The sequence below is a fragment of the Eptesicus fuscus genome, chromosome 6, assembly GCF_027574615.1.
Source record: "Eptesicus fuscus isolate TK198812 chromosome 6, DD_ASM_mEF_20220401, whole genome shotgun sequence".
Classification (NCBI taxonomy): domain Eukaryota; kingdom Metazoa; phylum Chordata; class Mammalia; order Chiroptera; family Vespertilionidae; genus Eptesicus; species Eptesicus fuscus.
Genome location: NC_072478.1, coordinates 23,418,902 through 23,445,657, shown reverse-complemented (window position 1 = coordinate 23,445,657; position 26,756 = coordinate 23,418,902). Strand labels below are relative to the sequence as shown.

The 26,756-nt window shown below is 54.7% G+C and overlaps 1 protein-coding gene across 1 annotated transcript; it reads right to left on the bottom strand.

Moving 5' to 3' along the window:
- Positions 1–1,055: 1,055 nt before the first annotated feature.
- On the bottom strand, positions 1,056–25,139 carry KANK2 (KN motif and ankyrin repeat domains 2). The gene is made up of 13 exons (XM_028134759.2): positions 25,124–25,139; positions 24,332–24,564; positions 23,293–23,407; positions 21,663–22,886; positions 11,219–11,386; positions 11,020–11,122; positions 9,910–10,146; positions 9,255–9,342; positions 8,568–8,787; positions 7,678–7,820; positions 5,782–5,982; positions 5,614–5,703; positions 1,056–3,060 (listed from the first exon to the last, which is right to left on the bottom strand). Exons 3-13 carry the CDS (start codon positions 23,327–23,329, stop codon positions 3,007–3,009), a joined length of 2,565 nt encoding a protein of 854 aa, XP_027990560.2. The 5' UTR covers positions 23,330–23,407; positions 24,332–24,564; positions 25,124–25,139; the 3' UTR covers positions 1,056–3,006.
- Positions 25,140–26,756: the final 1,617 nt, after the last annotated feature.

Genomic DNA, 26,756 nt, shown 5'->3' with positions numbered 1-26,756 from the left:
GATAGAGCGTCGGCCTGCGGACTGAAGGGCCCCGGGTTCGATTCCCGTCAAGGGCATGTACCTTGGTTGCTGGCACATCCCCAGTAGAGGGTGTGCAGGAGGCAGCTGATCGATGTTTCTCTCTCATCGATGTTTCTAACTCTCTCGCCCTCTCCCTTCCTCTCTGTAAAAAATCAATAAATTAAAAAATAAAATCTGATTCCTTGTCCCTGGGTGCTGGTGCCATTTGGGGGGCTCAGCTCATCTGAGTTTCCAGAAGACTTAATAAATTTATAATCCCTTACCACTTTGGCCGCGTGCGTTCCTCCTTCGGCAACCCTAACAGACTTGTGCACAACATGTGTGCATATTATATCTCAAAAAATAAAGCAGCAAAACATTTTAGAAAAAAGGTTTGGCAGGAGATACTCCAAACTGTTGACAGGATAGGTGTTTGCACTAAGTGGACCAGGGCACCTCCGCTATGCCAAACATTTCTGTATTGTTTGAATTTTGCCTTTTACAATTGCTATGAATTGTCACGAGGAAAACGCAATCTGTAAAGATTTTGTTTGAGGTCTTCACTGTGCTTCGTTGTTAGAACTTTTTGCCACAATGGCAATGTTTCCTACCTCTGGAGGCCAATACATTAGCCACCAGGCACAAGTTAATTATAATTATAACGAATGTATATTTAAATGGAAACAGCCACATGTAGCTAGTGGCCACAGTATAGAACAGAGCATAAGGGAGTTTATTATAATAGTCTTGTCACTTTTCTGTAGCTCTGAACATTGTTCAAAATAAGTAAATTATAATTTTTTTAAATTGATTTCAGAGCGGAAGGGAGAGAGATAGAAACATCAATGATGAGAGGGAATCATGGATTGGCTGCCTCCTGCACGCCCCCTTCTGGGGTTCGAGCCCACAACCCAGGCAGGTGCCCTTGACCGGAATTGAACTCGGGACCCTTTAGTCCGGGGGCTGACGCTCTATCCACTGAGCCAAACCAGAAAAAAGGTATCTATTTTAAAGCTTAAAGAGGCACACACCGAGACAAAGACCAGACACAGATATTGGCATTATCATAAAGTAGCTTTATTAAATTTCTTTACCGTCTAAAAAATGATTACAAAAAAGAATACTTCATTTAAGCGTAATACTGTCTTTATGGACGTACCGTGGTTGGAAAGTAAAGTTTAAAGTCACGAATACATGTGAGAAGAGAATGGGGACAAAGGCAGGACCCCCTGTAGCCTCCCTGCCAAGCCAATGGGCACCAGGGGAGAGGGGAACAGGGACAAATATGGTGTCAATGAGCTGCTTGGAGGAGCTTAAAATAAACGCACTGGCTGGCTCGGGGCCAGGACACACAGGCACACAACACTGGTACCGCTGCTCAGAGCTGCAGCCTTCCATCTAATACCCTGGACATCCTCAAGCAGCTTTGGTTTTTTCCTTCCAACTTACACACACACACACACTCTCTCTCCCTCCCTCTCTCCGGGGTGCCTCCCTCCTTTGACCATGCAAGCTCTTTTGTCTCAGGTACAAAGTAAAAAAAAAAGATTTTGATCCCTTCAAAATCAAAGCAAGCCAGACTCCATCAAGCCAGGAAACCCACTTCTGTAGGAGAGAAGCCAGCGTTTCGCATTATTGAATGGACACGTGAGCACTCAGGGCCTGCTCCCTCCTCCGGTGGCCTGGCTCCGACCCTGGCCGCAGGGCTGCGAACTGGCCGGGAGGGCAGGACACCTATGAGCCAGGGGTCTCTCTCCCCTGCCACAGGGGCACTTTCGGAGGCTCGGAGCCTCTCCCTTTTCTTTTTTTGGTTCACAGAAGGAAGGAAAAGGAAAGAAAACTCGGTCGAGATCCTGGGAACAAAACAGGCCATTAAGGAAACTGTGAGTGTCTGGCGAGCCCCACGTCCAGCAGGCTCGGCTCCAGGCAGCTCCGGAAAGCCTGTAGGTTAAAAAAAAAAACCCCAGCTGGCCCTTGTTTGGTTTTCGGCAAGGCCCTGCCTCTTTAAGTTTGCGCTGGGAGCCCTCTGGGGGCAGCCAACTTTTAATTGTGCACACATGGGGTTCCTGGAGCCGGCCCCAGGCGCTGCCAACACACACATGGCCTGTTTTCTTTCCTTTGAAGACAGAAATTCTGGAGCCTGAGGAGGATCTGGACGGCCCGTAACCTGGGTTCGAAGCCCAGGGACTCAGCCGCCACTCTGGGAACAGGATTCATTTCCTGTGTCTCCAGGTCTGAAGGATTTTCTAGGAAAATTAATTTTTGCTGGGGCCTCCATGCGGGGAGGGGCCGGAGGTCGGGGTAATTTCTTGATATGAACTGCTCACACCTCTCGGCTGCTGAGTCCTGAGGCTCCCCCCGACCTGACGGGGTGGACGCTGCCAGTGGCACGAGAAAGCAGAAGAAAGGGCTACATTTCCTACTCCAGGGGACAAGGACAGCATCCGTTTTGTGAAGAGACCAAAATCCCCCCAAGAAAGCTGTCTGGGGGGGCGTGGACAAAACACTGTTACATACCAGACAATTAAATGTGGGGGCCCAGGGGGAGTCAAGCCACTCTAGACACCACCCGTGAGTAACAACACTCCAGATTAAAATGAAAATAGGCATTTCCAGTGACTTTCAGATTTGGCAACAAGTAATACGATTCCCCCTCTTCCCCAATGGTGATTCGAAAATACAATACGTTTCCCTCTCGCCCTCCTCCATCCATCACTGCCAGTCGATTGTTCTGTGTTCTCCATAAACCCACGCCCAGCATCAGCCACTGGCGCCAATTTCTCTGAGAATGAAGCTTCGGTCTGCACTGTGGCTGCTTTGAACTGGGGAACGGGAGATTTCTCCCGCTTTAAGCTGGAGTCTTGTCACTGCTGGGAAGCAGAAACCCCACGTGCCTTTGAGACTTAGGCCTTGGTGGGTATGAGTGGGGGTGGCCCGGGAGGGGGGACAGTTTGCTCTGGGGCTGACTGGCCTCAGAGGGGAGGCGCCTCCGGTCCCCCCCCACGGCTACTCTTCTGCGGAGGACGATGCAGGGCTTTCGTCATCTGACATCGGGGCAAACTGAAACGAGAAGCACAATTCCTTGTTTGGCATCCTTGCCTCCGAGGCGGCGCCGGCTCTGTTGGCTGGCCCAGCGGCTGCGGTGAGTGAACCAGAGGCTGTGATCCCTTGGCCTCCAGGAGGCCACGTGACGGGGGAGATGCCTCCAAGAAGCAAATAAATAAATGCAGTGGAGGGTTTTCATCAGGGATGAGGGATGGAAGGGAATGAAAGTGGACAGCGGGTGGTCGGGGAGGGACTGTCTGAGCTGAATGATGCTGAGGGGCCAGCCAAGGGGGCAGAGCAGGCATTGCAGGCAGGAGAGAGCGCCAGGGCCAAGGCCCTGACTCGGTGCAGGGAGAAGGCTGGTGTGGCTGGAGCTCAGGGAGCGACGGGGAGCGGGAGGGGTGGGTGGGGCTGATGGGCTTTATGGATGACTTGGGCTTTTTCTCCAATGGAGGTGGGAGCCAGAGAGGGCTGTGAGAGGAGGAGGGATGTGCTGACTCAGGTGTCCGCCATGACCTCTGGCTGCTGTGGGGAGAGCAGACTGAGGGGGCAGTGAGGCTGGGGGAGGCAGAGGCTGTGGCAGTGGTCCAGGTAGACAAGGAGGATTAGGGTTCCTCCCTCAGAGTCCCTGGGGGCAGGAGCACAGACCAGACAGCGAGCCATCTCCAGCCCCATCACCCCCATCTTCCAGTTGAGGAAACTGAGGTGATCCTGAGCGTCACCACTGAGGCCCGGGTGGGTGTCCTGAAGCCGGAAAAGCTCGGAGCCTCAGGAGAACCTGGGAGCCAGGTGGAGACAGACGGCATGTCTGCAACCTCCCTCTCTTGGACCTTTTGGGATTTGCTGTGGTTGACACCCACGATGCTACCCTTGAACCCGAACCCGGATACGCTTCGGGGCAGCTGGGGCAAGTGCAGGTGGGGGTGTGGGGGGCGGGCATGAGGCTCCTGCCCAAGGTCTAGAGTCAGAAGGTCCCCGGGGCCTCTGCCCCTTCCTGGCTGGGAGACCTTGAACCAAGGATGTAACCATTCTAAGCCTCCACTTCCCCACCTGGAAGAACTGAGTAGAAAATAATAATCGTACTTTATGCAAATGAATCAGGTTACTGTGGAAGGTTCAAGAAACCACACCCAGTAGGCACTTAGTATTTCGTCTCCTCCACCACACGGAGGATCGACAGGGACCGCCCTGTCTCCTCCGTCAGACTGGAAGGGCTTCCCTCCACGGGCGCCCGGACACAGCTAGTATCAGTGTGACCCTCCCCTGGTGCTTCTGGAAGAGTGTTTTGCTAACAGGCAAGCTTTTTAAAAAACAAGCCCTCGGGTTTCTGTGGTCCGATAAGAGAAACGTTGGCGTAAACACAGTTAAACTGGGTTTCTTCACAGTGAGACTTCTCCAGGCCTCTCCACACCGACACGCTCCCGGTAAAACCCGAAGCCCCACGGTGGCCCACAAGGCCCTGCGTGATCTGGGGCATCACCTCCCGGCCCTCATCTCTTCCCGCTGGGGCTCCCAGACGCCCTCAAACACCAGGAAGGCCCCTGCCTCGGGCCTCGGCACTGTTCGTTTCTTCCGCCTGGAGAGCCACATAGCTTGCTCCCTCACTTCCTCAAGTGCTGGCTCAAGCGTCACAGTTTCATGAAGGTCTCAGGTAGCTCCTCCGTCACTCACCGTCCCTCCTATCCTGTTTTATATTTCTTTCCAGGACTTACCATCCCCTGGCTATGATACACCAATTTGCTTACTTTGTCTTTTATTAGAATGTCTGCTCTATGAGGGGCAGAAACTTCTTTTCTGTTTTGTTCAGTGCTGATTGCCAGGCCTAGATTAGGGCCAGAGACAGTACTCTGTAAATATTTCTCAAATGAGTGAATGGGGACTAAGAACATGCATTTGGCCTGGCCGGTGTGGCTCAGTGGTGAGCGTTGACCTATGAATCAGAAGGTCACAGTTTAATTCCCAGTCAGGGCACATGTCTGGGTTGCGGGCTCGATCCCCAGGAGGGGGCGTGCAGGAGGCAGCCGATCAGTGATTCTCTCTCAACATGGATGTTTCTATCCTTCTCCCTTCCTCTCTGAAATCAATATATTTTAGCCGAAACCGGTTTGGCTCAGTGGATAGAGCATCGGCCTGCGGACTCAAAGGTCCCGGGTTCGATTCCGGTCAAGGGCATGTACCTTTGTTGCGGGCACATCCCCCGTAGGGGGTGTGCAAGAGGCAGCTGATCGATGTTTCTCTCTCATCTATGTTTCTAACTCTCTATCCCTCTCTCTTCCTCTCTGTAAAAAAATCAATGAAATATATTTAAAAAAATATATATATATATTTTAAAATAATTTAAAGAGCATGCATTTGGAACCAGATAGGTCTGGGTTCAAATACTGAGATGTTGACCATGACCATGCAGTCTCAGCTCTCGGTGACTCATGGCCTCATGGGGCACCATGAAGGTTCAACAAGCAGATGACTACTAAGTCCCTGGCTCAGGACCCATACACCATCAGCTCTTCATAAACATCTGTCCCCTCCCAGGCCCCCCCCCCCCGGCCTGCTAGGGCTCAGACTCACCGAGCACTTGATGTTCATGCGGGAGTACAGCATGGACGCAATTTCACTCTGCCCCGCGTCCAGGGCCACCATCAAAGCGGTGCTCCCGTCCTGTGAAGCATCGTTGCTGTGAGGACCCCCGGCCCCGAGCTCCCGCCCGCCCTGAGGTGCACCTGCGCGCCGACTCACGCGGTCCGTGAGCGAGATGTCACAGCTGGGCACCGCCAGCAGCAGCCCCGTGATCTCCTTGTGGCCGTGCTCGCAGGCGCACATGAGGGCCGTGGAGCCGTCATCGTCCTGCACGTTGACGTCCGCCTCGCAGGCCAGCAGAGCTTTCACCACGTCCGCGCGCCCGTGGCTGACGGCCAGCATCAGGGCTGTCTGCCCGGCCTGCGCGGCACAAGCAACAGGCTGCTGCACCGCGCAGGCTCCGAGGCCCTCACCGGCTCCGGAACCTGTCATGGCTCCCGAGACCCGATGCTGACAGCGCCCCACCTGCTGGCCTCCTGTATCTCAAACAGTCCTCCCCGCACTGGGCCTTCCCATTTGCTGGTCCCTCCCCCTTCCGCTGTCGCACTCGCCCCGCAGGTCTCAGCTTAAATGTCTCCTCCTCAGGGAGAGGCCACTCGCCCCCCCCCCCGCCCCCACGCCCGCCTAAAGCAGGTGCCTAACTCACAGGTGCAAACAGGTAAGGTATAAAGCTAAGACCTGTGCACTTTTCTGTATGTCAGTTGAGCCGTCACAAAAATTAAATCAGTGTTCCCCAGCAGATGGACAATAAACACACTGTGGCAAACCCACACTACAGACTATTATTCGGTCTTAAAAGGAAACGCCACACCCTGCATACTACTCCGCGGACGAACCTTGAAAACATTGTGTTCAGTGAAAGAAACCAGACACTAAACGGCACATACTACATGACTCCATTTATATGAAATACCCACAACAGGCAAATCCAGAGGCAGAGAGCAGACTGGGGGAGTGAGAGGGGGAGTGACTGCTAACGGGTGCAGGGTTTCCTTTAGGGGTGATGGGAATGTCCTGGAAGTAGATATAGGTGACGGTGACACAACCCTGTAAATATACTAACTGCCATTGACCTGTACACTTTACAAGGGGTAATGTGTGAATCTCACCTCAATTTAAAAAAAAGTAAACCAGCCCTCGCTGGTTTGGCTCAGCACACAGTGTCGACCTACGGACTGAAGGGTCCCGGGTTCCATTACGGTTCAGAGCACATGTCCCGATTGCGGGCTGGATCCCCAGTAGGGAGCGTGCAGGAGGCAGCCGATCAATGATTCTCTCTCATCATTGATGTTTCTCTCTCCCTCCCCCTCGGAAATCAATAAAAAAGAGCAAGAGGTCTGCTCCTGTATGCACATCGCTCGCCCTGCTTCTTCCCTTCAGGGCGTCTGTGCTGTTCAGTTCCCTCCCCTGCTGTCCCACTGTGTCCTGGCTGCCCTGCTCCTCCGCCTGGACCCCCGTCCACACCCCTGTGGCTTTCACAGTCTCCCAGCTCCTGCTCCCCAACATGCAGCTGAAGGGAGATTTCAAATCAGAAAGCGGGCGCACCGCTGCCCTGACGGAACGCCCCCCGTGGCGCTCTGCAGCCCGAGTCCAAATCCCCTCCAGGCCTCCGTGCTGCCTGCATGTGAGTGGCTCCTGCCCCCACCGGCCAGGGAGCTCCAGGAGTGTGGGGACTGTGCCCGTGGCCACCATCTGAGCCTCTGGCTTCCAGCTGATGCCAGTGCACCTCCCAGCAGCGTGTGGGACGGCGTCAGGTTAAGAAAGGCTGGAGACCCCCATGACCTCGCCCATCCCCACCCACTTCCACCAGAAGGTCCTGCACCTGCCGGGGAAGGGCACACGCATGGGGCTCTGAGCTAGACCCCTTTGGTTCCAATCCCCCTCCTCGAGTTTGACCTGGAGAAAATGACGCTGCTTCTCTGAGCCTCAGTTTCCGTGTCTACGGAGCGGGGACTCTCCCTGGGCATGAAACGAGGTCACGCTGGGGCTTGGCGCGCAGCCAGGACTTGGTAAATGGGGGGGGGGCTGCCCGGTTTGCAGTGCCCCGGGGCCTACCTGGCTGGCTTTGGCGTTGACGTCTCCGAGCCGGAAGAGCTGCAGGAGCGTCTCGATGTCATCCTGGGTCTTGAGGGCGGCCAGGGCGGTGAGCATGATGGGGCTGTAGCCAGCACGGTTCTGCTTGTCCACCTGGCAGACACCTGGGGGAGGGGGCAGGAGGACAGGAGCCCTCAGACCCAGTGACACCCGCAGGCCTCCCTCGAGGCTGAGGGCGGGGCCCTGAGGACCAGGCCACGTCTCTCTATCAGACTGGGAGCCTTGTTTCGCTCGACCATGAGTTCTGGGCATCGTGTCTCCTCCATCCGTCGAGGTGTGGCCGGATTCCTCCCTCTTCTCAGACTGAGAACCCCATTCTGCCCGGGGTGCTCATCTCCATTCTCACACCGTTAGAGGAGTGGCTCCTCTAAATGGAGCCACGCCCTTTGTGACCGAAGCCATTCCACCCCTCCCTCAGACACTGGCACCACGTTTAGGGCTGAACATCAGTCTCCTTCAGACTGGCCTATGCCTCCTCCATCAGACTGGAGTCTTCATCAGACTAGGAGTCTGTGTCTCCCCCGTCTGACTAGGGAAAGGAAAACCTTTTCCTGCTGAATTGGGGACCACATCTTCTCTCCAAGCCCCAGACTCAAAGCCATGTCCGTCCCTCAGACTAGGGTTCCAGAGGTGTGACCTCCATTACAGGGGTCTGTGTGGATGGTGGGAGGGCCATGTGTGTTCCCGAAGACCATGGCTGCCCTTTCCAGAATACTGGGGCGACAGGTGGGGCCTGCATCTCCCCCCCTCCGCACTGAGTGGGAGGACCATGTCTCCCCAACCAGACCACCAAACCGGGGTGACAGCTGGCCCGCGCCCCGGGACCCCTCAGGCGGCCTGGCCGAGCTTACCGCTGTCCAGCAGCTGCCGCACCACCGGGAAGTTGGCGTGGGACACGGAGTAGTGCAGCGCGGTGTTGCCGTTGCTGTCGGCGATGTTGACCACATAGTCCAGCAGCCGTGATGACATGGCCCGGAACGTGACCAGGTGGCGCCGCACGAGCTCCGGGTGGGCGTCGCTGCGGCAGGCCAGGCGCAGCCACTCCTGCAGCACCGTGGTGTAGGCCACCTTCTGCAGACGGAGGGGAGAGGGGTAGGAGGGCGGGCGCAGCCCACCTTCTCCAGGGCTAAGCCCCAGGAGGGGAGTGTGGATGTCCCTGTCCTGAACCGGAGCCTGGAAGGGGGAGCATGGGCACCCCACCCAGACGAGCCCCTGGAGCAGTGTTGTACCCCGTCCTGGACAAGGACCCGAGAGGGAAGTGGAGACACTGCAACCCAAGGTCTGCCCCCGAGGAAGCTGTGAGCATCTCCATCCGGGGAATGACCTTCAAAGGCGAGTGTGCAACCCGTGGAGGGAGATATGCCAGGCCCTCCTCTCAAGCTCCTGGAAGGACCAGGAACCAAGGCCAGCTCTGCCAGCGGGCGATCATCCTCGGGCCCCTCCCCACCTCCCTGGCCCCTCTCTAAGGCCCATGACTCAAGCACACTCCCCCTGAGGCTGGCACAGGGAGACCCTCCCAGTCCCAGGGCCCTGCGTACCAGCTCCCGCTCGGTGAGGGCGTTGGGGTTGTCCAAGTACTTTTCCAGGGCCAGGCAGGCTGAGATGAGGTCGGGGCTTAGCTCCATCCTGCGAGGGAGAGGGGGTTTATCCCAGCCGCCTGGGTTTCCCTTACTTTCCACATCCGGCTGGGGCACTCAGACAGAGCCCCGCTCTCCACCACGGCACTCACCCAATCCTGCCAGGGCCCACCTGACTGGTAGACCCTCAGACACCCCCTTCGCCAGGGCATACATGGAGAACAAACAGACTCCAAGAGAGAGTGGACACACAGGCTAGTTTACTCCAAGTGGTCAGTGGCAGGTGAAAAATCTTTTCCTAATGTCGGATTTTTCATCAAGGGATAAAAAAAGATAAACAGGATGGACAGGTGGGGCAAAATGTCCCCCAAAGGTGGGTAGCTTAAGGACTTTACCTGCCCCCTAAATCCTAACCCAACAGCCAAACTGCCCCCATCAGGCCCTTCCTCAAAGTCTCCAGATCTTCAAGATGCCCAGAGGGAGAAAAGTGCTTCTCTGCTCATTTAGACTAAGGTGTGCATGACTGACGGGATATTCACTCAAAAGGCTTGGATGGTGGGATTGGGGGGTCACCCCACACACAACCCTGGCCCTGCCTCCCACCCAGAAAACTGACCGGATCTCCTCCACATTTGATCCTGAGGCCCCCTCAGCCGTGGGCACTCGCTGAGACTCCCGAGATAGCTGGCACTCCTCCTGGTTGATCTTGGCCACTGCCGTCCCCGTGGGCCTGGGCGGGGGAGCTTCAGCCACACTCGGCACCCTCGCCTCAGGCTCCGGGGTCTCGTTCTCTGTGCTCTCATTGTCCGAGAAGTTCTCTGCTGTGCTGGAGTCCTCAGATGAGGACTCACACCTGGGGAGGAGGGATGGGCGGGGAGGGAGAGATGCTGCAGATGGGACCGGGAGTGGTGGGGGACGGGTGTGGGGCTCTGACGACTGGACCTTGGTTTCCCCATCTGTTAAACGCGGACCATGTCAGTACGGACCTCACAGGTCTGCAGGAACGTGGCTCACAGCACTTGGCACACAGTCAACCTCAATAGACAGTAGTTGTGACTGGGATGGCGCTGGGGGGGCCAGGGAGGGACACCCTTTTCCATTCTAACCTTCGGTGCCTCTCACACGCTCTGCTCCTGATTCAGACCCTTGCTCCACCTTGGATGGGTCCCTCATGCTGCTTGCTTCCTTTGGACAAAATCTAAGTTCTTGGTATTCGAGGTTTCAAACTGTCCCTGACCATCGCTCCGATGCCTCCCATTCCTCATGTCGCTCTGCTTCCTCTCGCCTCTGGGCCTGGACCCAGGCTGTGCCCCCCACCAGGAGAGCCCTCTCACCCCCTCTTCACTCTGCCAGCTCCTGCCGTGCTGCCGCACACGCGCCCATCCCTCAGTGACGCTCCTGGGGCACCGTGCCTCCCCCCGCCTTGCCTGAGTGTCCCCCTCCTTCCTGCTTCGTCCAGGCAGGGAGCTTAACCTGGCACCTGTCAAGGAGTCGCGCAGTCCAGTGGCTACGGCACAGGCTCTGGAGCCAGACCACCAAGCAGGCTCCTAGCCACATGTGAGCTCCAGCGAGGCCCTCAGCCTCACTGCGCCTCCGTTTCCTCTCCTGTCTACTGTGCTGTAGCTAAATGAGTGATTCAAAGTGAGGGGCTTAGGCCAGGGACTTGGCACGTTCTCGGAACAAACAGGGATGTGGAAGCTGGGGAGTGGGTGGGGGCTTCTCTCACCCGCCATTGACCCCCACAAACTGGAGGCTCCTCTGGTGGGTCGCCGGGTCTGCAGGCTCCTCTTTCCGCTTCATGATGGACCGTATGCCCGCCTGGGGCCCACCTGGGGGGAGGGCTGGTGTCACAAGGGTCTCCCAAAGCCAGACCCCGTGCCCAGGCCTCCAGCGTTCTGTCCGTCTGGGTGGCCACCCCCACTTACCTGCACCTCCGGCCTCCTCTGACTCGCATGGGGCTGCTTGCCTGGGGGGCTCCCTGGTGCTGGTGTTGCAGGGGGGCACCCGGCCTGTGTTCTTCTTGGGCGGTGCCAGGGAGGCTGCTGCGGACCCTGGGGGCGATGAGGATGACTCCGCAGAAACCGGAGGAAGACCTGGAGGGGCAGGGAAACAGCAAAGCGCTGACAGTGGTAACACTGCCTCCTGCGTCAGCGGCTCTGAGGACTCTCTCGCATCAGCTCCTCCCAGCCCGTGGAAGGTGGATTACTGCAGGTGAGCCAACGGAGGCACCGGAGGGTTGCTCAGTGATGGAGCAGAAGAATCCAACTCCAACCCCGGTTGGCTGCCTGCGCCACACGGGGCAGGGGCAGGGAAGATCCTGCGACCACACAATGCTGGCTCCTGACCCCTCTCCAACCTCCAACAACATACGAAGTGTTGTCTGGAAATGAGATCTGATCACAGCGGAGTGTGGTGGTCACTGCAGGGAATCACGTCTTCCAGGAGCAAGTATGTGACCTCGGGCAATTCACGTAACCTCTCAGTGCCTCGGAGAATGGCATTCCTACTTCCTGGCAGCTTATGTGGACTGAAGACAGTAAGGCGAGATGAAGGGCCTAGAACAATGTCTGCACTTGGGAGGGCTCAAGAAGCATCTGTTAATTCAAGAGAATCGTAAGCTATATTTTGATAAGACTTCATATTATGATATTTTTAGTCTGTCCTTCCTAATATAAAAGATTTTTTGATTGATTTTTATTGAATTTTTTTAGAGAGAGAGGGAGAGAATCATGGATACAAGAGAGAACATGGATCAGCTGCCTAAGGCATGCCCCCTCCTGGGGATCGAGCCCACAACCTGGGCATGTGCCGTGACTGGGAATTGAACCTGCAACCTTTCGGTACACAACCAACTGAGCCACACCAGCCAGGACTTTGACTTCTTTTTTTTTTAAATCCTCACCCGAAGATATTTTCCCATTAATTTTTAGAGAGAGGGAAAGATAGAAATATTGATGTAAGAGAAACACACCAATTGGTTGCCTCCTGCACAAGCCCCAACCAGGGCATGGCATGGGGATGAGCCTGCAACCAAGGTACACTCCCTTGACTGGAATCGAACCCAGGACCCTTCAGTCTGCAGGTGGACGCTCCATCCACTGAGCCAAACCAGCTAGGGCTTTTTTAAAAAAAATTTTTAACAAAAGTAGGATTGTGCTATAAATGGCATTTATATCTGGCTTCCTTTTTCCCTTCTTTACTCAATTTTAAGCAGGCGTTGCTTTAATAAGAAGAAAAAAAGAAACAATTGAGCTATTGGAAAATGACAATTAAAACCCCACCCAGGCAGAGTTTTAGTTTGGGAAGATAAAAAAGTTTTGGAGGTGGGGGGCGGGGGTGGTGATGGTCGTACACCACCACTGAACTGGACACTTTAAAATTCTTAAAATAGAAAATTTCATGTTATACGTATCTTATCACAATTTTTTTTAGAAAACCCACCTAGTTTGGCCTAAGGACAAAGCTGCCTTTGTGGGCATCAGGCCCCGAGGGTGCCCGCTGTCCACTTGGGAATGGGGCTGACAGGAAGCTCCGGCCCCAGAGCAGCAGCTTGGAACGAGGAACAAAAGTGCAGTCACCACTGTGGTGGCTGTCCAAGTCTCGGAAAGGTTCAGGGCCCCCCAGGCCAATGTGGCTTCCATGTCACCACTTCCTCAGGACGTCCCCTTCCTGCCACTGGCTCCACAGACCGATTCACTTTAATTCTCTTAAAAACATACATTTGTATTGATTTCAGAAAAGGAGAGGGAGAGAGAGAGAGAAACGTCAATGATGAGAATCACTGATCAGCTGCCTCCTGCATGCCCCCCACTGGGGATTGAGCCCGCAACCCCGGGCATGTGCCCTGACCGGGAATCGAACTGCGACCTCCTAGCTCATAGGTCATAGCTCAACCGCTGAGCCATGCGGGCTGGGCACTTTAATTCTCTTTAACAGCTAAAACTGTTTTGACATACACAGCGACTACTTCCTCAAGTCCTTGGGCAACATTCAACTCGAGTTGAGAACAGGGAGTAAATACTTGGGACGAGCACACAGAAAAGATGAGACACTTGGCCCTGAGCACGCAGACAGCACCGCAGCCCAGGGCGTGGCTTGGCCAGGCCAGTTCCGGAGCTGGTTTTTATGAGAATCTCCTTATTTTTTTAAAAATTGATTTTAGAAAGAGAAAGAGAGAGGGAGGGAGGGAGGGGGGGAGGAAGGGAGAGAGAGAGAGAAAGAGAGAAGGGGAGAGAGAGAGAGAGAAACATTGATTTGTTGCTCCACTCATTTATGCATTTCTTGGTTGATACTTGTATGTACCCTGATCGGAGATCGAACCTGCAACCGTGGTGTATTGGGATAACATTCTAACCAATGAGCTACCTGGCCAGGGCTCCTGGTTTTTTTTTTTTTAAACCCTGTCAATAAATTCACATAAAACAAAAACATTACGTGGCCAAGTGAAATGTGTCAGGACGCAGGTGGCCAGCTTGCAATCTCCGTGTGTGCCCCAAACTCACACCCCTTATTTAGACACCTGGGAGGGTCAAAAAGTCAGGCAAAGCAGTATGTTGCTGAGTGAAATAAGCCAGGCACAAGAGGATAAATACTGTGTGAATCTGCTTACAGGAGGCCCCTAGAGGAGTCAGATTCATAGAGACAAGAAGCAGATGGTGGGTGCCAAGGGCTGGTGGACGGGAGGTTAGTGTTGAATGGAGACCGAGTTCCAGTTGGGGAAGACGGAAAAATTCCGGGGATGGCTGGTGGTGATGGCTGCACAAAAAACGTGCCTGCCGCCCTGGCCGGGGTGGCTCAGTTGGTGGAGCATCGTCCGGTGCACCAAGAGGTCTCCGCTTCTATTCCTGGTGAGGGCACACGCCAGGGCCGTGGGCTCTTCCCCAGTGGGGGGTGGGGGGGTGCGGGAGGCAGCCAATCAACATTTCTCTCTCTCTTTCCCTCTCCATTCCTCTCTCTCTCTGGAATCAATAAAAACATTTTTTTTTTTAAATGTGACTGCTGAATACCATTGTATGTGGACACTTAAAAATGGTTGCCATGGTAAATTTTGTTATATATATTTCACCACAGTTTTTCAAAAACTGGAGTAGCACCATGGCCCGTTTTGCCACAGGGAAAAGCAGGCCCTGCTCCCAAAAGCTTGGGTGGCTCCTTTCATGCGAGGAGGTCAAGGTCAGACACGGCAATGCTAAAATAACACTCATAAAAATGGTATTTATTGCTGTTATTTCACTGGGGGGTGGGGCAAACTGATACCAAAATTTATATGGAAAAACTGAAGTCCATGACCAGCTAAGATAACTTTACAAAAATGGGCAGAGACAAGAACCCAGCCTAGGAGAGAGTGAACTATATGCCAGAGCCCCAACAGTCCAGACAGGGGGGTTTTGTTACATGAAGAGATGGGCCAAGGGAGCAGGAGAGAGAGAGCCCAGCACAGCCCCCCTCAGGGAACGGGGGTCAGACAAACCAGTGGGAAGGGGGGGCTGTGGAGTGGTGTTGGGGAAGGCAGCTTGCTCCCGCCAAGAGAAAGTCCGGCTGGAACCCCACCTCAGACCCGACACAGAAAGGAAACCCTGAAGGAACAGCATGATGGCCCAACTACAAAGCCACAGGAAGAAAATGTAGAATATCGGGGGCGTCAGGGAGGGAAAAGATTCCTTTAAAAATTCCTCAACGTCGAACCACTATGTGGCACACCTGAAACCAATATATTGAATGACAACTGTAATTGAAAAAATAAAAAACCTCAACCAATGAAACTTCAAAAAAAAAAAAAATCATCAATCCTCGCATGGCTCGTTTGGCTCCGTGGTTAAAGCACTGGCCCTTGGACTGAAGGGTCGTGGGTTCGATTCCTGTCAAAGGCACGGACTTTGGTTGCAGGCTCAGTCCCAGTTGGGCACCTGGGGGAGGCAACCAATTGATGCGTCTCTCTCACATTGATATTTCTCTCTGTCTCTCCCCCTCCCTTCTACTCTCTCTCTTAAAAAAAAAAAATTATTCAAAGCACAAACTATATATGAAAATACAAGGTGATCTCACTTATATGTGGGATCTAAAAAAAAACTGAACTCACAGATAAAGAGCAGAGATGGGGGCAGGGAATGGGTGAAAGGGGTCAAAAGGTACAAACTTCCAGTTATGAGATAAATAAATCTTGGGATGTAATGTAGAGCACAGTGACTGTAGCTCATGCTACTGTATTATATATTTGAAAGCTGCTGAGAGTAGATCTTAAACATTCTCATCACAAGAAAAAAAACCTAACTCTCTAAGGTGACAGATGTTAACAAAACCTACTGTGGTAATAATTTCATAATATATGCCTACATCAAATCATTAATGTGTACACCTAAAACAAATACAACGTTATATGTCAAATACATCTCAATAATAATGGAAAAAAGTTTTTTAAAGACGATGGGTTTAACTGTATCTGACATAGATTTCTATTTGATAAAGACAAACAAACAAACAAAAAAACCTCCAAAAGACTCGTAGTCAATTAACAAAAGAATACAGAAAGGGAGAAGATATTTACAATGCCCAAAATGGGCAGGGACAGACAGCAGACACTTCAGCTACACGGGCCGTGGTCTCAGTAGAAATGGTGCAAGTTTTGTAAATGAACAGGTGTTGCTGTGTTTTTATAATTTTGAATTTTATATGATTTTGCTCACGTCACAAAATGTTACACTTCTTTTCATATCGTTCAGCCATTTAAAAACATAAACACCATTCTTGTGAGCCATAGAACAGCAGCCCTGGCCAGTGTTCTCAGTGGTTAGAGTGTCGGCCCATGCATCAAAGGGTCATGGGTTCGATTCCCAGTCAAGGCACGCCTCTGGGTTGCAGGTTTAATCCCCAGCCCCGCTCAGGGTGCATTTGAGAAATCTCACATAGATTTCTCTTTCTCTCTTTCCCTCCTGCCCTCCCTTCCACTTTCTCTGAAAATCAATGGAAAAAATATCCTTGGATGAGGATTAACAAAACAAATAAAAATAATAAAAACAAAAGTAAAAGCAGGCAGCGGGCTCGATTTGGTTCACCAACCCCTATCCTGGGATGTGCCAGAAATTTCTCAAAACTATCCAAAGAAAAATGGACAAAAGCTACAAGTAAGTGATCCAAGGAGGAATCTTATTAAACATATATGGTGATGCCCAACCTCATCAGAAATCAAAGAAATGCAAATGAGAACGAGGAGATACCATTGCACCAGCAGCAGATGGACAAAACGTTAGAAGGACATGTAAGACGTATGTTGGTGGGGACTGGGGAAACGGGCATCTCAGACTCAAGCATGGCTGGTGGGAGTGTGCCCAGGGGCGGCTTTTCCAGGGAGGACCAGCCGGGCCTCTGACGTTGTGCACCTCCTGTGCCGCGACCCTACAGAAGGGCAGGGGTGAGGAGGGCTGCAGCACTGCTCATGGCAGTCAGGAGTTGGAAGGAACCTCGGTGCCTACCAAAGGGAGATCGGATAAGAAAAATGTAGCACACACTCGGGCATTCAAAGTGACACACTGGATTTATATCAGCATGGAGAGTTCAAAAACAGTGTGTGCAGAAGGAAAATTAAGAAAAGAATGAGAATTTTTTCCCCCTCTAAAGCACAATACCATTTTAGGAAATTAACACACACAGGGCATATTTTTCAAGGACACGCACATATCTAAATGACTCTGGAAGGTGGATTGCCAGGAATGATATTAAGTGGGGTGAGGGGTGAGAATGGATGGAGGGTGTGTGAATGGCACAGGGCAGAGGTTGGCCGACTCCAGCTTGAGGGCAGTGTTTACATTTTAAATGGTTGGAAAAACAATTAAAAGAAGGATTCCATTTGGGACACATGGAAATGGTATGAAATTGACATTTCGGTGTCCACACACAAAGTTTTCTTGGCACACAGCCATGCTCGTTTATTAATACTTATACTGTTTACTTATATCTGCTTTCATGCTACAAAGGCACCAAATTAATAAAAATGTATACATTAAAAATACACACTTTTGCCCAGCCCGAGTGGCTCAGTTGGTTGAGCATCATCCTGTGCACTGAGGGGTTGCTGGTTCAATTCCCAGTCAGGACACATATCTGGGTTGTGGGTTTGATCCCTGGTTGGGGCACATATGGAAGGCAACTAATCAATGTTCTCTCTCTTACCTCTCTCTCTCTCTCTCTCCCTTCCTCGGGTGAGGATTAAAAGAAATAATAATAAAATTTAAAAATACACACTTTTGCCCTGGCTGGGCAGTTCAGTTGGTTAGAGTGTTGTTCTGATATGCCAAGATTGCAGGTTTGATCCCCCGTCAGGGCACATAAAAGAGTCAACCAATGAATGCAGCATAAATAAGTGGAACAAGAAATCAATGTTCTCTCACCCTCTCAAATCAATAAAAATAATAGAGAATTAAAAATTCTCTAAAATTGTAGAGAGCCCTAACCGGCTTGGCTCAGTGGATAGAGCACCAGCCTGCAGACTCAAGGGTCCCAGGTTCGATTCCGGTCAAGGGCATGTACCTTGGTTGCAGGCATATACCCAGTAGGGGGTGTGCAGGAGGCAGCTGATCGATGTTTCTCTCTCATCGATGTTTCTGACTCTCTATCCCTCTCCCTTCCTCTCTGTAAAAAATCAATAAAATATTTTAAAAAAAAAATAAATAAATAAAAATAAAATTGTAGAGAATTAAAAAAATATATACATTATATACATTTTTTGTATATAATATACCTTAATAAAGCTGGGGAAGAAAAAGAACAGAGTAAACTGAGTTATTGCAACATAGATCAGAGGGCCCACAAAACTGAAAATATTTACTGACTCTCCTCATTGAGGCTGGAAAAGATGATGAAAAAAGAGGAAAGTAAAACAACAGCCGTGTGGTTACCATGGGCAGAAGAAATGTCATTAACTCAGGTTTGGGCCCCTTAAGTCCAAAAGAAATTGTTAAAAATGTAAATTACTCGCCAACCCAGTGCTGGAAGGGGGTGAGCCCAAGGGGGCGTAAAGCAATTTGGTAACAGACAACAAGATCCTCAAAGATGCCCTTTAGAAACCTGCCCTGAACAAACGGATCAGAGGATATGAAGGGTTCCTGAGGAAGGACGTTGGCGTGGTGCCCTTGAGAGTAAAGAATGAAGAGGCGGTTCAAAAACAAAAAGGCGCCTCCCACAAATTCTTAACAGCGTCAGAAAATGTCCCTGGGATATCGTTACAGCAAAGAAATGATAAATCCCGGCTTCAAGGACTGTGGGCAAATCCCCTAACCTGCCGGTGCCTCAGTTTCCTCATCTGTAACATGGGGATTAAAAACACCCCTCCTTATATAGGTGCTGGGGATTTGAATGAATTAAAATATGAAAAGGGAGTCAAATAATGCCTATAGTAAGGGCTGCCTAAATACTTTTAAAAGTAAAATGAAGAGAAACAACAAATTCCAAGCTCCATGTTCCAGACTTGACAAATACATATTATTTTCTGTGTTAAGTAATTCAGAAGGAGTCCTAGCCAGTCTGGCTCAGTGGACAGAGCGTTGGCCTGCGGACTGAAGGGTCCCGGGTTTGATTCTAGTCAGGGCACATGCCTGGGTTGCAGGTTTGGTCCCCACTGTGGGGCATGTTGGAGGCAGCCAATCAATGCTTCTCTCTCACCATTGATGTTTCCATCTCTCTTCCTTTCTGAAATCAATAAAAAACATATTAAAAAAAATTCAGGAGGAAAGAAGCAGAAGTGTTGACAGCAGGTGCGTTTGGGCGGTGGTAGGTTTATGGGAGTTTTATTTTGTGTTCTAGATTTTCCTATACTTCCCAAAGCTTCCACAAAGAATATGAATTGCTCTCATAGAAATATGTTTCAAACAAGAGCAGAGAAAATGTCAAAGTCTTGGAGAAACCCCAGATATGCATATGTCTGGCTGCCCCCTCTTCCACTGATCTCTGTGGTGCCTTTGCCAGATTGGGGGACAGGACTTTGGGGTTCTCCAGGCTTTTTCAGCCGAGGGGAAGACTGCCCTTCAACTGCAGTGAGCAAATTCTACAGGGTGGAGAGGTTGGGCTCCTTCTTGCCTCTTCCTCCAGGGAGCCCTCCCTGACCTACACATCTAGCTGACCTACCTAAGCGAATACATAGTCCAAATACTTGTCGAGTCCTCCTAGTATTATATCTCATTTTATTTCCTATATTGCTCCTCCCCAGTCTACAAACCCAGGAGTACCTACCCCTGATGCTCAGGCTATCCTGTACCCCGCTTCTCTAGCCTCATCCTATTCCAGTTTGTTTAATACCTTGGCTGCACCTATACCCCTCCTCACCTCAGGGCCTTTCCCCCTGCTGTGCCCCCTCCCACAACACTCTTCTTCCCACTTCTTTGCCATCTGACTGCTTCTTTCCTTTCACATCTTGGTTCAGAGTCAACAGCTAACCCCTGAGCACCCATTATGTGTCTGGTGCCACACTGAACACGTAACATGAACTGATGCATTTAAGCCTCATACTAATCTGGTGACATCGGGCTGTCAAGACCCCCAATTTGCAAATGAGACACAGAGAGGTTAAATAAATTGCTCAAGGGCGCAGAGCTAGGGAGCAGGGAAGCCCGGGCCACCACCCCATCGAATACGTATCTGCCTCTGAAATAATTCTTCACTTATTTATTGTGGCCTCCTGTTTGTTGATCGCAGGGGCTTTTGTCTATCTTGTGCACTGCTGTGTCCCCAGTGCCTAGAAAAGTTTGGCACATACCAGGCACTCTATAAATATCTGCTGAATGAGCAGACATTGAAATGAATTAGCACAGTGGGCCTGGCTGCAGCAAGAGGGAGTTAAGTGAGACACAAGGAAGAACTGCCGGGGAGGACATCACTCTGTCTGTGTGTCCCGACGGCAGGAGGTCCCATGACTGCCCTGGGAGGCATGTCTGGAATGGAGGTTGCCTCTCAGAGGTCCCGAGGTTGGGCCAGGCGGGGCCCCTGGCTAGAGGCCAGAGTCGCAGGGCTGGGTGTGTGGAATAGATACAGAACAGAGGGGTGGTGCCCGGAGCTGGCCAGAAACAACATGGAAAAGCAAGAAAACACAGCTGCGTCCCCACCCTCCAGCTGTGCCCTCAGGTCCACCACGAGGCCCCGGGCACCTTAGATTTGAGGTTGGCATGAGAACCTGGGTCCCCGCTCTGAGCGCTGCTGCAGGTTCAGGCCAACGTCGGTTTAGATCCTGGTTCGGCCACTTCCTGGCTGTGTGACACGGGGCAAGGGCAGCTTCTCCACAAGCCCCCGTTTCCCCAACTATGAACGGAGTTGACCTGAGAATCATGGTCAGACGCGGACACAAGCACTGATTGAGTACTATCTGTGCGCGCTAATTCACAAGCCTCCTAGAGGGGGGCCGTTACTATGCCGCCTCACAGAGCGGGAAGCCGGCCCGAGAGAAGCTGCTCGCTCAGGGACACACAGCAAGAAGTGGAATTTCAACCCAGGTTGCCTGGCTGCACAGCCCTGCCTTCACCCCGCTGTGGGTGAAACACTCCGCACAGCACCCAGCTCCCGGCTGGTGTCTGATAAAGAACAGCTGCTGTTATTATTATGAATCATCCTGGCAGCTTCTCCCGGGAGCCCCAGGGCGGCAGTGGTAGGCAGCTGCCATGCTGCACAACCCACATCCCCTTTCTTGGCATGAAGACTCAGCACTTCCTTCAGGGAGCACCCCTCAGGACTTGGCCACAGCACCTGGGTGGGGCTCCCCTACCCCAAAGGGCTAGGCAGTGAGGGTCAGCGATTAGCTCAGTGTTGGGCATGTGACCCGAGCCAGCAATGAGTGCCACCTCTGGGGTTTTTACTGGCAGTGTTTGGACTGAGCGGCTCCCTTCCCACTGAGCTGCAAGCACAGAGCCACAGAGCGGTGGGGTCACCTTTGCTGATCTAAGAGAGAAGCCTCAAGGGTGCAGAGAGGAAGAGAAAGAAAGAAGGAGTCAAGAGCACCAGGATCCAGCCATGCCTGAAGCTATCACTGTTACATTTCCTTTTCATTACTTGAACTGGTCTGAGATTGCTTCCTGCCACTTACTGAACAAACAGGGAGGGGTTTTTGCTCAGCAAACCAAGTCTTGGGGAGCTCCGCTGACAAATACTTTCTGTCTTCTGGACACTTCCAGGGTACTAGGCACGAGAACATACATTTAACAGACACCCAGTTGTTCAGCATGATCCCTGCACACTGAGTTGGTGGCATAATTTTGTCCCCCTTTTGCAGAGGAAGAAACAGGGGCTCCAAGATGGGGATCGATCTGTATGGTGGAAGGCCGGGGCTGGGGCTGGACCCCACTGTTCCGATGAAGAGGGCCCCTCCCCGTCCTCCCTGCCCCGATGGCTCACCTGCTGCCCCATTGCAGTTCTGCTCGGTGATGCTGATCTTCTTCACCAAGTGGACGTTGCCAGTGGACGCAGCGGGCGAGGAGAACACGGCCTCCACCACTTCATGGCTTCGGAACACGGGGTGGCTCTCGGGTCCTCCAGACGTCACCAGGGCCCGCAGCCCTGCCCCGTAGGGCTCCAGGCTCTGGGCCCGCTGTGCAGGGGCCCCCGCGGCTGTGCTGGCTGCCACCTCCACCTCCCGAGGTCCCTCTACCACTCGGATGGTGTCCACGCGAACTGGGCTGTCTGGCGGTGGCCAGGCCTGGGGCTGGGGCTCGGGCTGGGGGCCAGCCTGTCGGGCCTGAGCTGCCTGCAGCTCCTGGAGCGCTTTCTTGAGCTGGGTCTCCAGCACCGCGACCTTGGCGGCCAGGGCCACCTCCCCGTCGGGCACGCCCAAGTCCCGCTCACGGACCCAGGTGCCCACGCTCCGTGTCTCCAGTGGTACCGGGTCCTCGGGAGCCTCGGGGAGATCGAGGCAGAGCTCGCTGCGGCCCCGGACCCCCGAAGGGTGGCCCAGGAACTTCTGGCTCTTGAGCTGCACGGTGAGCTGCCGCTTCTCCTCCTGCAGCACCGACAGCTTCACCTGCAGCACGGGGATCAGCTTCACCTGCTCCTCCAGCTGCCGCAGCTTCCGCAGGGCACCCGCCATCTGCTCCCGAACGTGGGCCAGGTGCCCGGCGCTGGGTGGCACTGGCGTGGACATGCCCGAGCCCCGTGGTGTCGGGGGCGGCAGCCCCACACCCACCAAGGAGCTGGTGGAGCTGGCCGCGCTGGGGGTGAGGGAGCCCAGGCCGGTGGGCGCGGCGGCCTGGTCCTCGAGGCGGCGCCGGGCGTCCAGCAGGGTGCGCTCCACCCGAGGATTGAAGCCGCCGCGGGCCTCCAGGGCGCCGTACTGCGGGTAGAAGCCGCGGCCGCAGTAGGAGTAGGCGGAGTGGCGGCTGTCCGCGCTGGCGTTGGAGCACAGCGACTCGGTGGAGGTCCACCAGGAGCCAGCGCCCCGGGGCAGCGAGCCGAGGCGCGGCCGGCGCTGCACGGCCACCCGCCGCAGCGTGTGGCCCTTCTCAATGTCGTCCACATACTTGAGGAAATCCAGGTCCAGGCGGTAGCCATAGGGCGTCTCCACGGAGTAGGGAGGGTCGGGCTCCTTGGCGGGGAAGGCCGGTGGGGAGGCTGGGCCAGGGGTCCCTAGGGCGGGAGAAACGCTAAGACTTCTGAACGCTGCTGTCCTCTGCGGGGAAGACTGAGCCCCCCCCGCCCCCACCTGCCCCTGCCTTCTCCCCCAGAGTCAAGATTTATTTGCCCAAGAGATGGGAGCCCACTGGCCCTCAGCAGCTAAACTGGGTCTCCAGTCTCGGCCCCGCCCCCCTTCCCCCACTACAGGGCCCTGTCTCCCTCTCTGACCCTCCAGGACAGTCAGGTTGTCTGCATTCAGGCCCTCAGGGCAGGGCTGTGTTCCACGCCACCCCCCACCCCAGGCAGGGCCCTATCTCTCCCCCTACCCCCAACACCCCTCTCCCCGCCCTCAGGCCTCCAGGTCTGGCCCACGTCCCCACCCCCTGGGCAGGGCCCCCTTCCTCTGCAGAAGTCTGACCTGGAAAGGGGGCTGGCACGTGCAGGACTTGGGCCATCCTCCCCTCCGTAGATGTCCCTCAAGCGTCACTGGGAGGCCTCGAGTCAAACTGCCTTCAGCACAGGCTGAGGCTCACCTGGGGAGAGCGGGCATGGAGACGGGAGTCAGGAAGGGTCTGCAGGGGGAAGGGGAGGGGATGTGGCCACCACCCAGTTCCCAGGTAAGGGCCCTCATATAGGTGTACACCCAGCCAAGCTGTGGAAAGGGCTGGGGTGGGGTGAGGGCCCTGGGGCCTAGAACAAAGAAACCAAACCTCCCAGCCTGCCTGCACATCTGTCCAGCCTCTGGACAGTCTCCAGCTGTTCCCAAAGCCCCGCCTCCACAAGGCCCCCAGGCTAGGGGCCCCAAGACCTACAGGCCCACCCTTACTGCACACCCCCTTCCCTCAGCCCAGGCCAGGAGCAGGTATGGGGTCAGATGGGGGCTCAGGTTGGCAGGGGGCTGGGGTGCTAATAAGGGGGGACAGCTATCCTGCAAAAGACCCAGAGACAAAAAAGAGAGCTACAGCTCAGGGTAGGGGACCCCAAAATAGAGCTGGGTCAGGGAAGTTGGGGTAGAGGGGGGAAGGGAAAATTGTGGGGAGGCAGTGAGGAGCAAAGCCTTTCCCCTTTATGGAAACAATTTTCTCTAAAAATAAACAGTTTCGCTGCCGGGCTACACGAGAACTTCCTGCCCACCCCCAGGACATGTCCGGCTGGGGAGAGGGGTGCCGGGCAGCAGGGGCGGTGGCCCGGGAAGTCATGGGGGTATGAGGAGGAAGTCAGAGGGGGCACCCGGAGGCTGCAAAGGGGAGGGACAATCAGGGCGTCTCACTCACTCAACGCCCCCCCCCCTCCCAATCCTGGAGTCCAGCCAGGGTCCTTTTGTCCCAAACACTCCATCTGAACTTAGCCAGTCCTTTCTGCTGTCTGACCTCCAGCTACCCTACTGCAGAGGCCCAGGTCCATCCCACCACCAAGCAGAACCCTTACCAGCCCGTGGGAGCCAGAGCAGTGGGTACCTGGGAGGACGGGCCAGGTGGGACACCTGTTGGGCATGAAGGCGGGGCTGGGGCTCCAGGGGCTGCCGAGCTGGTCCTTTTCTCACACCCGGGGTCTCTCGATTAGCGTCTTGCTTTATCTCTCGATTAGCGTCTTGCTTTATCTCTCTCCACGTCTCTGTCTCTGTGTCTCTCTGTACTTCTTTCTCCCTGTCTCTCCACGTCTCTATCCTCACTTCTCTGTCTTGCAACACCTGGAACACGTAGTCACCAAACGTAGGAAATTTGGTTTTCCACCGGCCTGGAGGCTCACCCCCTATACGACAGGATTACAAATGATTTCTGGGGACCCGAGAGAGTGGAGGCAGGGTGCAGGATTGGAATAGCCTGTGGGGGCGCCTGGAGGTGGACAGGGATGGGGTGAATAATAGTAACAACACTGATCTGTGCATCAGACAACCCCACCAGATGGGGAATTTGGAGGCTCAGAAATGTGCAGTGACTTGTCCCGGGCCACTGGATGGGTAAATGGCTGGTCCTGGATTTGAACCTAAGCCTAGCAGATCCCCCCACTGCAGGCCTAGCCACCCTCACCCGCACTCCACATCCCTCCAACCCATTTCCCAGGCAGAGATTGGGGCCTGGGGGTATCCAGCCATCTGACCATCCTCAGTGAGGGCAGGCAACTCCAGGTGGAGAAAGCAGATTGGAAGCGGGGATGTTTGCGGCTGAGGCCCCTCTCCCTCTATGGAACCCCTGGGGCACAGGGAGGGGGACGCAAGATAGAGACAGAAAGGAAGATAGGACACTTACAGAGGAGACAAGGTAGGGGCCCAGGACGGGGCACAGGGTCCGGGTGAGCCCGAAGGTCCAACCGGGTCTCCCTTAAAGACCCCCTCGCTGACCGGCCCGGATGTCTCTGGGGTCTTCCCGCCCCTCTCCCCACCCCAAAGATGGGGGTGAGGAGGACCCCACCCGTGCAGGGAGGGGCGGGGCCTGCGGGGTCCCCGGCTAATGGCAAACAGCTGCCGCTCCCCACGCCGGCCCAACCGCCAGGACAAGGCCCAGCCCAGCCGGACGGCCGGTCGCCTTCCCCGCGCCTGGGGCCTGGCTCCGGGCGGCCGCCGAGGGCGAAGGGAGACAGAGCGGGGCCGGGGCCGGGGGGAGGGGGGTGCGATGGAGGGGACGGAGGTGGGGGAGAGGGGAGGCAGTGATGGGGCGGAGGGGTAGGGCGAGAGGTACAGATGGAAGAGGAGGACGGGTGGCGGGGTGAGAAGCCGGGACGGGGTCAGAGATGAGAACCGGGCAGAGACACTCAGAAGTCCGCAAAGTTTGGGCTGAGATGGTGGAGTTAGAGGCAGCGGCTGGTCCAGACCCGCGAGGTTATGCCCCGGAGTTGGCGGTGGTGAAGGACCACGCTCGAACCCCGAACCGGACTCGAACCCCGATCCGACCCCCGGTCCTACTCGCCTCCCGCGCTCCGGCCGCCGCCGTCCCCGCGTCCCGCTGCCCGTGCGTCCTCCGCGCGCCGCCGCCCGGCCTCCGGGCCTCGGCTGTGGCCCCGCCCCCTCCGGTGAGCCCCGCCCCCGGGGCCCGGCCCCGCCCCCTGCCGCCCGTGGGCTGGGCAGCGGTGGGGAGATGGGGCCCGGAGGACTCGATCGCACCTGGACGGCAGGTGTGCGCGCGCCCATGGGGGTCCCAGCCCTTGTCCCCGCGCCTCTCCTCCCCGAGTCCCGGGGCCCCACCGCTGTCCCGCCCCTCCTGCTGCAGCTGGGCCGCTGCGGGGGGGCGGGAGGGGGCGGGACTGGCTCGGCCCCAGCTCCGCGAGGGCGCTAAGGGCGGGCGCGGCGGCGGAGGGAGATCACCCCTCCCCCAGCGGCCGAAGGCTGGACGCGGCCCAGCGCAGGCCTGGTACACGGTGGCGTGACCGCCGCGGGGCGGACAGGGAGCTGGGTCAGCTGAAGGCTGCGCAGGCCGCAGCTAAGGCCTGGGCTCTCTGGCCAGCCAGACCTGGGCTCCGATCCCAACCCCACCAGGCCTTTAAGTGCTCGGTGCCTCAGTTTCCCCATCTCTAAGATGGGGTTAAGAGTGTGCCTGATAGTGGTGCTGAGAAGATTTAATAACCATGAGGCAGGGGCCTATTGGAGTTTTTTGGGCAAAAAGACCCATAAGTGGGGCAGTGTCTTTCTGGGGGCCTTTTAGTACAGGGCTGGGCAATCAGCAACGGTTTAATAAATGTTCCTTTTGAAAAAAAAAAAACCCACAAAAACATTCTATTATTCTCACGTACATGTGACATTTTCATTTGTGTGTTGCCTTCCCCATCAGAACCGCAAGCCCCACAAGGGCAGGCATTTGCGACTGTGGTCACGGCTGTGTCCCTGGCACCCAACAGAGTCTCAGTGGCTGTCAAAGATCAGAGAGTGGATACACGGTGCTCACATGA

Coding starts and splice junctions, on each gene's coding strand:
- KANK2 (XM_028134759.2), bottom strand. CDS start 23,329: ATGGCCCAAGTCCTGCACGTGCCAGCCCCCTTTCCAG. Junction 11,123..11,218: donor AGAGGAGGCCGGAGGTGCAG/GTAAGTGGGGGT, acceptor CCCTCCCCCCAG/GTGGGCCCCAGGCGGGCATA. Junction 5,983..7,677: donor TCAACGCCAAAGCCAGCCAG/GTAGGCCCCGGG, acceptor TGTGCCGCGCAG/GCCGGGCAGACAGCCCTGAT.